The sequence below is a fragment of the Plectropomus leopardus genome, chromosome 6, assembly GCF_008729295.1.
Source record: "Plectropomus leopardus isolate mb chromosome 6, YSFRI_Pleo_2.0, whole genome shotgun sequence".
Classification (NCBI taxonomy): Eukaryota; Metazoa; Chordata; class Actinopteri; order Perciformes; family Serranidae; genus Plectropomus; species Plectropomus leopardus.
This window is the reverse complement of record NC_056468.1, coordinates 9591670-9602525: the sequence shown is the minus strand read 5'-3', so window position 1 is coordinate 9602525 and position 10856 is coordinate 9591670. Positions and strand designations below refer to the sequence as shown.

Sequence of the window (10856 nt, the reverse complement as noted above, 5' to 3'; positions counted from 1 at the left end):
TTTTCTGTTTTTACTGTATGTGCCCTGGATTCAGTTTATTTACCACACTACACGATGTTCAGTAGAAACAGTAGAGAACAAAAATCTGAGCTAAAAGAGAAGATAATATACAATAGAGTGATTTCATGCCTAATGTTCCAGTTACAGAAAGCACAGAAATACCCAGAGGGTCCGTATGGTAAAATATAACATCTTTGTTCAAAATGTTTAATAACAAGCATGGCAACAAACATGGCATGAGAGAACAATGCATGTTTAGAAAAATATATCTGCAAATGTATTTTTCAGCATACACTATACATTCACTTAACCTCTACTCGATATTAAACATTTACAATTCAAAAGTGATAGCTTCACTATAGAGTCACGGTAGAAAACAACACGGTCAGTTTCTGCTAAATAATGCTCGTTTCAGGATCAACTTACACCAGGAGAAAAGATTGAGGGAGACATTTTGGTAAAGCAGGCAAACAACCTGAGCTGTCCTTATTTTTAATTGGTATAGGTCTAGTTTTTTTTATTTTTTTTTTTTTTTTTTTTTTATTACCATTTTTACACGATAACAACCCCACCCCCTTCTCAGACATAGCTTTTTTTTTTCTTTAGACAATAAAATAAAAGTACTACATGGACAACCTACAACCACTCAGATTCTTACCTAAAAATCAAAGTAATGAAACCTAAGACCCAGTGGCGCGCCCTGAAATTTTTCATAATGGTGGCCAGATGAGGCCACTGAAAATCCAAAAGTAACTGAATTTCAGGAATTCACTAATGCTGTTGTAGAGTACAGGCTCGTTAAAAGTTGTGCCAATGTAGAGAGTTAAAGGGATACCGGTTTTCAACCAGCTTTGTATCATAGCAATGTCGGAAGTACGTGACGGTGAACTGTGATAAACTTCCCTCCATCTAACCAGGGCCGCTTTTCTAACTAAATGCTGCACTTCCGCATTTTCGTATTGCTTGCCCACTTATGCCGCCTCCATGGACACAAAGAGGAATAGAAGTGCATCATGAGACACACCCGACCCTCTCTCTCGCACTCTCTCCCTCAAACTCAGACCAAATTTCTGCTGGGCCACAGTGCATTCTGGTAGTTGCAGGTTCTCAACCTCTTAAACGAAAATCCAGCCACATTCCGAATTCTACGGTTATATGGCACCAATATCAAAAGTATTTGCATCTCTCTACTAGAGAGCCGAGTCTTATCAACAGACCATCGTTCCAGCCTCTGAATTATTTTGGAATTGCATACTTACTTACTTTGGTTTCTTATTTTGCGGTTAATATTACTAATGATCTGATGGGCACAGACTTATACTGGTACAGTTAACATTTTGAGTTCCTTAACAATCCTGTTTTAACGTGTTATGTAATTTAGTGTTGTTATAGATGATAATAATAGATGGTCTTTTTCCTCAAAAAGACAAATATATAGTTTTCATTTGAAGGAAAGCGTCGATTGTAAGGCATGACATATTTATTGGGTACAAGCCTTCTCAAGTATTGTGGAGACCCATAGAGCCCATTTTCATTCAGATATCTTGAGATGATAGTTCAAACGACCTATTTGAAAAAGGCCATGCCAGTTGTTCCCTCGCCAAAATTTAACCTTTCTTTGAAGCGTTATTTAGCCCCCTCCCTTACAAGCTATGTGGACATGGTGGGTACGTGCTACAGCCTCTTAAACACAGTCATTTTTGGCCTCCCATTATATTTTTTTAGGGGGCCAGTGGGGCGGCCAGCAATTAAACCACAGGGGCCATGGCCCCCCTTTCCCCTCCAAAGGGGCGCCACTGCTGAGATATTTTCTTAGTTGCCTAATTATTGGTACTTTTTTTGGTTGTTTCATAATATGTTGGACACTGTGTCATAGTTAAAATTATTTATTACATAAAGCAGATAGGGTTTTGGGCTTCCACCAAAACATCACCAGTATCCAGTAGTGAAGATACAGGAGTCAAACTCGGTGCAACCTCTTATTTTACTTCAAAACTCAAAAATGATGCCAAAAAAGAAAAGTAATGCTGACTTATTGAGTTTGAGTAAAAGAGGTTTTGGAATGAAGTCATTTTCCATGTTTGAGTAAAAGGAAGTGGTGGCTGTGTCTCCGTAGCTTAAACACTGCTTCAGTCCTCAGTGCAGGCACCTTTTGTATTGTGGCTCCATCCCAGTGTCTTTCTTTGAGGAAACTGTCCAGACTGAGAGAAGCAGAGAAGGTGCTGAAGTCATGGTCAGTATCCTGCTGGGTAGCCTCCTTTCCTGGGGTCGGACTCTGCACAGAGACGCTCTCCCTGCCGCACCACCGCTTGGACCACTGAGTCGGGAGTCGGCAGCAGCTGCGTTACATGGTTCTTCTGGACGAGACCCTCCAGAACACTCTGCCATGGTATCATCATTACACAAACACAAACATATAGTCTTGTGCTGGAGGTTAAGGGCTTCAATGAGGACAATAAAGGTAACAGACTTCCTAAATGAACATTTCAGGCTTTAAATTTTCTAAGACATGCCACAAAGCTGTGGACTTCCTTACTTTCTGGCAGCCAGCGTATTATTAAAATCAACTTGCAAAAATGTCAAACTTGGTCCAGATAGGTAATCAGTTTAAAAAAAAAAACGTGTATACTCTTGCCATTTATTAATACTGCTACTGGTGTCTATGATGCCTAGAGGATGAATGCTCATGACTTTGTGTTTTTGGTGAAATACTTTAACAAATATCTGATGGAATGTCATGACATTTGGTCCACACATTCATGACCTCCTCAGGGTGATTTAAAATTACTTGATGTGGTCCCTTCACTTTTCATCTAGCGTCATCATCAGGTCAAAATTTCAAACGGCTCACAAACTTTGGTTAATGAGGAAATATCTGCAAAACGAACAACATTCCCATTAGCTTTAATTTCTTACGTACACACTTCCAAAACACACTCAAAACAAAAAACACAGAAAGCCAACTGAAGGTGTTGACTCTCTGGAGACACACAACCAAGTGAGCAGGGAAAACACAGCCTCCCTATGTAAGCTTCCAGCCAGGCTGATTAGCAGCAGCTGAGGGAAAACATCACAGGTGCACCCAATAACTCCTGATTAGTGAGGAAACCTGGGACCTAGATTTTAGGGGAGGGGGAGGAACTTTTACTTTGTAAAACCTCAGGGGGATATTTTTCTTTTATTTGTTTTTATTTAAATTTCACTTGACTTTATAAAACATGAAAATTTGCAAGGAACGTGCTGTATATGATGTGGAAAGTTTCAGTTATGAATAAACATTTACTAAAGGCATTTAATCAAACTTTTGTGTTGGGGGTTTGTTATATTCCAAATGCTAAATATTGAAAGAAAGATTTTCATTTTTATTTTAAATGCATATTGGTCCAAATATTGGTTATCTGTCTCATTACTTACTAATAATCAGTATCAGCCCTGAAAAACCATTATCAGTCGACCCCTGGACCAGAGATTTGATGACTGTTGCTAAATAAGGAGCCATCACATGAATTATAAATGCACAAATAAGTGCACAAATGAAACAGAATATCTTCTTTTTATCTCACTTCCACATTAAAGTTGTTTACTGAAATTGTTAACTTTAGCTAACAACACTAGAATTACAGAGCGTAGGTACAGTGACACTCACAGGGAGCCACTAGTCATCATTTTATGTCGTCATTTTTAACCTGATAGATGCTTTTTAATAATGAACACAGTTTAACGCAATATCTGAGTGATTCGTTTATTAAATATAAGCTTTTGTCAAAGTAATAAAAAGAACCGCGGATGATTAAAATATAATACAGGCATTACATGTCATGTGTAAAGGCTGCACAAAATATTTCATAGAGCTGCCATTTGCCCAAGCTGCACTTTGAGAAACTAAGCTGTAGGTTTTTGGTTATGCTTACATTTTTTTTGTTTTTTAAAACTGAAATTAAATTAAAATAGTTTTTTTGCTTGATGCGATGTATTATTATCCCAAGTATCAAGTCTGTGCAAGTTGATTTTTACACTGACATAAATTGAAATGAATGGCTGCCAGTAAGGCATGGAAATCAATCAAAAAACTCACACTGTGCTATGTAAAATATTGTGTGTTTGTAGTCATCTACTCTTTAACAGCCACTGAGCCATATCATTTATTACAGATATTTTGCATCACAAGTTTGTGTGTGTCACCCACCTTTTCAAAGCCCTGCTCCACTACTGTCATATTTGGGTTGAGCTGATTGTGAACTCGCGGCTCTGTCACAGCTTTCTTTAGGTCATAGTTGAAGAACAAGGAGTTCAGGATGACCTGATTCAGCCAGAAAAAAAGGACAGACTTTAAGTTTTAAAGAACTGACTGTGTGTGTCTGCAGGGTGGAGATGATGCGTGTGAATGAATCAGACTCACTAAAGCGGTGGCTGTGGTGATTTTTGTGCCCCCGGATGCTCCTACAACCATTTTCACTCTGTTTTCTTTGTCAAAGATGATGGTAGGACACATGGAAGACAGCGGCCTCTTGCCTGCAACAGATAAACAGAACGTGGCTGCGACTGTGTAATAGACAAATGTTTACTTTTTACCTTGGGGTTTAATGGTCCACAAGCAGCATTTTAACAGCTAAAAACCACCACATTAATTTGACACTTATATAAAATGACTGCAAACAAAGCAGAGAACAGCAGTGGGCCACAGTGGGTGGTTGGCAATTAGCTTATTGCTTTGAAATGGAGCAGGATGATGCTGCTCGGGAAGTTAAAGCTATCAGAGTTCCTGACAATGACAAATGCAGGTACAAGTAAGAGCCTGGTGGAAGCATCACCTCTGCATCTTGTTCACTAGAGAGAGGGTCATCCTCTATGTGATGGTAAAAACAAGGGACTTAATTTAGGAAAACACTGTTATCCATCAACAGAGACGTGTCAAAAAGTCGTAACCTAAACTGGGGGTTGGAGTAATACAAGTGTGATAACTTAGTCCAGCCACACCTGGTTGGATGAAATTGTTCGGTGAGGGAGGGATTCCAAACCCGTTGGTCATGTACGGGGAGCTGAAGTCGTCCATTTCATCGTTGAAAATGATTCCAGTTGATCGAGACATGACTTTGGAACCAAAGCTGGGGAAATGAAACAGCTTTTTAATGAGTCATTAATACAAAGTCCCAGATAATGATCAGCAAAAACTGCAGTCCGCATGTCTGTGTTTTATTCTGACAAAAAAACTCCAGGGTTTCCCACATATTGATTATTTGTGGCGACCCGCCACGATTAAAACATCTGCCGTCACGCATTGATTTTAGAATTCTGAAGACGACCATTAATAAGGAGCGCTATTGGAATATATATTCCACTCAGTTATTCATTCACCACACTCCCAGAGCGCAGAGCGTACTCTGTGAGCATAAACTGCTGCTGAGGAAAAAATAACTTATGACAAGTTTCGCTTGTGCTGCTTTCGCTGACCCACAGAGACGTCGATTTTAAAGAGGGGACACAGACTGATTAAAAAAGGGATGGACACACAGACACAGATTTAAAAAGATTTAAAAAAAAAAAGAAGTTTGCTGACCCCACCTCCCCCCGCCCCATTATTTTTCCATCCCGTTGTCTACCAATTTGCATTCTGTGGGAAACATTGGACTATTTCTCAACTTTTCGGAGCTTCTTACTATAGATTAATGGTGCTGGTGGCCGCCACAGCGCTTCCGTCCTCAGCTATGACCGACAGGTGAGCCGTCCCGTGGTTGTCTGGAACAAAATAGTCTGGCTCGTAGTAGCTGTCTGGGTGGGTGGTGTCGTCTGTAATTTTACTCCTTATGCCGTCAGCAAAGTAGTCTGAGGTCATGTTTAGGATGAGCTGAGGAGAGCAAAACAAGTTAGTCACAGAGCAGTTTTTCATTAAAATCAGAAACACCAGCAGAGCATTTGTCCTGACTTTTGTAACAGCACAAAATACACAAATAAATGCACATGCTACACACTTCACACACTATGGAGCTGCACAGTAGCCAGCAGGAGCTGTCTGTGATCACATTGAGAACAGTGGTGCTAGAAAAGCTCCAAAATAAAGGTCTGACCTGCAGTAATAACAACATGAAGGCTTACATCAGTAATATTGAGATAACGTGGGTCCCCGAGTCTGCTCCTCTTGGCATAAGCAAACCGAAAAGCCTCTACGATTCGATGGTACGTCAGAGTCTTTTTCTCTGCTGTAGAGACACTTGTGTCTGAAAAGTTGTAGCCTGCAAAATATCCACAGGAAAAACATGTCTGCTGTAAATGAAGAATTTTCTCGGCCTAATCAGGTAATGAGTCTTCTCCATCATTGTGCTAAAAACCCATTTCAGGCGGTGGCAGGTCATTAAGCTGTGATCTCTCAATTCAAATACCAACACAGAACCCTTTCAGCAGTATGAAAAAGGGAAACGTGTTCATCCAGATTCATATATGAACACATTAAATCGTGTTCCTCATTTTAAAATTAATGATGCCACTTTTTATTTAAAGCATGACTAAAGATTCTCTGGCTGAACAGATGGGCTGTTGATGGTGAATTAAATTTGGCAAGCAGAACTGAGTCGCAGCTCTGTTTTCTGCTTCCAAAACAGGCGGAGAAACATTCCAGGGACGACCTGGGGAAACCTGACATCCTTTCTTCTACATGGCTGCACAAGCACTTGGCCGGCTGCTCCGCTCACCATCCACTATGTTGAGTATGAGTGCCAGCACAGGGCCACTGGAGGGGGCGTCTGGGACATGCATGGTGTATTCCCCAACGTTCAGCTTCAGAGGGTTCTCGTTCAGCACAGGCTGGTACTCCAACAAATCATCCAGGGTGATGATGCCGCCTGGAACGAGCAGAGAAGTGTCAGAGGGGATTTACGATGAGGAATAAAGCACAAATTAATAATTGCCAGGAGTTGTGCTATTTCCCTCATGGGAATTTATTCCTTACAGACAGCAATAACAAGGAAACAACATAAGACCTGCCGCCTGGATGTCCTCGACGATGCTGCGTGCCATTGACCCGTTATAAAACACATCCGGCCCCTCTTCTGCTATTCTTTGGTACGTGTCGGCCAGCTTCGGAAATCTAACGATGTCATTTTCCTTCAGTATGTTTTTTTTAGAATCACAAAACACCTCACTGGAAGAAGATAAAAGGAAAAACAAGACAACAAGTTAGATAGACATTTTTAAGTCTGTCCAAGTCTGTCCATGTAAACTGCAGCAAACTGCTTCCATGCACTCTCAAAGACTGGAAATAGGTTAACAGTTTACTTGCCTCTGTCCAATGTTAAACCCAAAAAATACATCTCGCAGCACTTCTAAAGCGCAATAATTAGACTTCCAAGAAGTACTGCTGATAGTTTCAGCACACACAAAGTTCACTCATCTTTGGTGTGTTGTTTTTGCATAAATAGTTGAAAAATATTTAACAACAAGATGAGCAAAAAGGGAATTTGGCCACTCAGCTGGCTCCAGTCTTCATGCTGAGATAAGCTAAGCTAATCATCTCCAAGCTGTAACTCCAAATTTGATGTAATGACCGGAGAGGGGAAATCAAATTATTCCTTCTAAGTTGTCAGAACAAACTGAACTAAGCCGTAAACTAGAAAAAGCAGCAGAATAAGCCACCGTTGCTGCCGTCCAGCTCAGCTGGTGTTGTGCTTTTAAGTCTTCATCCTCACCACATGTTGGCGTCTCTTTGAATGGAATCTTTGCTCTTGAAGATGGCATGAGCCAAAGCTTTTCCTATAGGAAAGCCGTCCCGAGCCAAGGCAATGCTGGGCTCAAATAGGTCCTTCCACGGCAGCCTGCCATGCCTTTTGTGTGCCATCTCGTAGCCGCGGATCTCCCCGGGAATGGCTATGGACAATCCACCTGTCATGCAGAAACAGCAGTGTCACTGGTTTAGATTTCACATTTCTTTCTGACCACTGTCTGACGGAGGGTCAAGCAACTAAGAGACAACAATACACATCTGTAGATATGTTGTGCTGCACATACAGATTTAGTATGTTGTGTTTATGTAACCAGCAGCAGGGGCAAGAGAACATATAGCAAGGATGACGAAACATTCGAGAGCTGTTTGATGGATAGATTTTAGAGTAGAACATTTATCCTCGATAAATCCCTCTCTGGCTCTGACACAACATGAGAGTCAAGTTACAAAAGCATCAACAGCTTTACAGAACACAATAGTCAGATTTGCACTGAGTGAATCTGTGTCTGGGAAATACTCCAACATCTCAACGCTATTACCTGTACGAGAAAGCTTGGTGTTGTTGCCAAACATGTCTTCAGTGGCGTTCATGGGCGCCGTCTCCCTCGCATCGATGGTTTCCACCTTCCCTGTCGAGCAGGAAATGAGGACAGATTGCTAATTGTGTTTTTGCTCAGTTAACTTTGGTTGAGAAGTTGTAACTAATGATGCAAACTCACCCGTGGTGGCATCATAGATGACAAAGAAGAGCCCTCCTCCGATGCCCATGCTGTGAGCGTTCAAAAGGCCGACGCACAGCAAGGCAGCGATAGAGGCGTCCACGGCTGAACCGTTTTTCTTCAGAATGTCCCTAAAAACACGAGAATACACTTAGCAGAAGCTGGCACTTGCATATGCACAAAGGAGCATGCCACTTTATGTCACGTTGGGGAACAAAAGTATACGAGTTGTCTTACCTCCCCACTTCTGAACACTTCCCAGCATCAGCAGCCACAGCAGCCTTTGAGTAGAAGTAGTCTGTGGGGGGAGGCGTGTTTTTCTTCCCCAGGCCCATGAACACCCCCAGGAACAGGCTCACTGCAGCCACCAGAAGGACCACCAGACCAGCAATCAGGGACTTCCCAACCATTTTCCTGCTCGGGAAAATCAGCACACCTCATAGTCAGAATCCTTTGGCTCAGAAACGAGCGTCCTCTCGTCCAGACGTCACCTGTTATTATTCAGAGTGGTGTCAAAACCTTTCCATGAATAACAATGTGGGAAAAAGGCACATCATGTTGTACAGAGCAGAAAGTTCACTCACCTTTAGTGTATGGCACAGATAGATGGAAAATATTGCACAAAAAGAAGAGAGAAGAAGGGACTTCAGCTAACTCTCAGTTTCTGCCAGCAGTAACGACAAGGTGTTTACTATGACCACATTCAGTCACTATCGATGCGTCATCTTTGTTTTCAGGTGTCACACTGGATAATAAGTGTGTCCTTCAGTTGTTTTGAAAGTTATAGACAGAAAAATACACACATGTAGCAGGAAATGTACATAGAAGAAGACGAGGGTGGGAGGCATGGGTGGTTTACTGAATGGGCAGAGCGGGCACAGGCCCAGGGGGCCAAAGTGTCAGGGGCCCCCTGGCCTTCACTTACAAAATACCCCTCAAACTAACACGTACCAGTCAGGAAGAGACTCAAAATGATCACAAAGAGATGCAAAGGAACATCAAAGAGACACAAAATAACCACAAGGAGACACAAAATGACCAAAAAAGACACAAAATTAACTGCAAAAGAAGCAAAACAATCACAAGGGGACATCAAAAGACCACAAAGAGACACAAAAAATGCAAAGGACCTGTAAAGAGACAACAATAATCTTAAGGAGACACATACTGACTACAAAATGACACAAAATGCCCAAAAAGACTCAGTACACCTCAAAGAGACCCAAGTGACTACAGAAGACACAAAAAAACTAGCCGCAAATAGATGAAATAACAACAAAACAGCCGAAACAACCATTAGAAGACACAAAAGGACAAAAATTGACACAAAACGCCTGAAGAAGACATAAAACTACCTCAGAGACAGAACACAATCATAAGGGGACACAAAAAGACTACAAATTGGCATAAAACACCCAAAAGTGACACAGAATGAACTCACTAAGTTGCAAAATTACCTCGGAGACCCCAACAACTACAGAGACAAAAAAAAATCAAAGATACAAAATAATCACAAGGAGACATATAATGACAAAAAAAACCACAAAATATACCTGTGTGTGTCTTGCTCCCATGTGAGAGAGGTGGTAGGAGGGCAAAGGTCATGAAAGCTAACCTCTGCAACTACTGTGTTTGAGCTCTTGGGAACGTTAGCTATAAAACAATAAGGTTTGTAATTTTTCCAGATTCAGTTCTTCACAAAATCTGAATTTGTGGTTCAATCAATCATTTCTTTTAAACAAGCCGTCGCTTTTTCAAATGATGGATGCCTCCCTTTCCTCACTCTGGAGTGAGACTCTTGAGTTTGTCTTTCTTGTCCTCCATAACCTTCCATTTCACCCTGATATCAATCTGGCAGGCTTGCCAAAGTGAATGTGAGAGTGATCTGTTTACAGATGCAGGCAGCATTCATCCGTGTCTCGGGACCCTGTGTGATTGGCTCAGCCGGCAGCGCTGCTATGCTCAGTAGCCGTGTCACAGTCTATTTGGCTTATTCTACGGGCATCCTCGGAGCGATTGAGATGCCGGAGCCTTTCGCCCAGCAGCGCAGGTGCAAGCCGGCAGCGTCGGTGATGGGAGCCTCTCAAAAGCAAACACCCTTCTTTGGGGCCTCAGCTAATTCAGCATGTGCTCCTGTTGCTGGGCCACGCTGATAAAGCACTGTCAAAGGAGCCTGTGGGCTGCTGCTGCTGCTGCTGCTGTGATTGTGTCTAAATCGAATCACTACTATCCTGTTCTGGATCTCCCAGGTTCAGAGCCGCCCCAAGGAGGGGAGTTTATTGAATGGACAGAGCTGATTTATAGCGGAAGACAACAATTACATATCTGTTTGTTGCAGATCTCGAAAGCCTTCCTTCAGCCTTTGTGCACAAGTCACTGTCAGTGCATGAGGGTTGTTTTATTAAAAATATCAGCAGGAGCTT

The 10856-nt window shown here is 41.8% G+C and overlaps 1 protein-coding gene across 1 annotated transcript; it reads right to left on the bottom strand.

The window, feature by feature from the left end:
- Positions 1–1463: 1463 nt before the first annotated feature.
- On the bottom strand, positions 1464–8843 carry ggt1a (gamma-glutamyltransferase 1a). Its single transcript, XM_042488484.1, has 12 exons — positions 8671–8843; positions 8434–8564; positions 8254–8343; positions 7680–7872; positions 6975–7135; positions 6687–6836; positions 6094–6230; positions 5658–5845; positions 4978–5105; positions 4400–4512; positions 4187–4300; positions 1464–2381 (listed from the first exon to the last, which is right to left on the bottom strand). Exons 1-12 carry the CDS (start codon positions 8841–8843, stop codon positions 2235–2237), a joined length of 1725 nt encoding a protein of 574 aa, XP_042344418.1. The 3' UTR covers positions 1464–2234.
- Positions 8844–10856: the final 2013 nt, after the last annotated feature.

Excerpts from the sequence above, each read along its gene's own strand:
- ggt1a (XM_042488484.1), bottom strand. The coding sequence starts at position 8,843 with ATGGTTGGGAAGTCCCTGATTGCTGGTCTGGTGGTCCTTCTGGTGGCT. Across the intron at positions 7,136-7,679 it reads CAAAGAGACGCCAACATGTG|TGAGGTGTTTTGTGATTCTA; the intron begins GTGAGGATGAAG and ends ATCTTCTTCCAG. Across the intron at positions 5,106-5,657 it reads ACCAGCACCATTAATCTATA|CTTTGGTTCCAAAGTCATGT; the intron begins GTAAGAAGCTCC and ends TCATTTCCCCAG.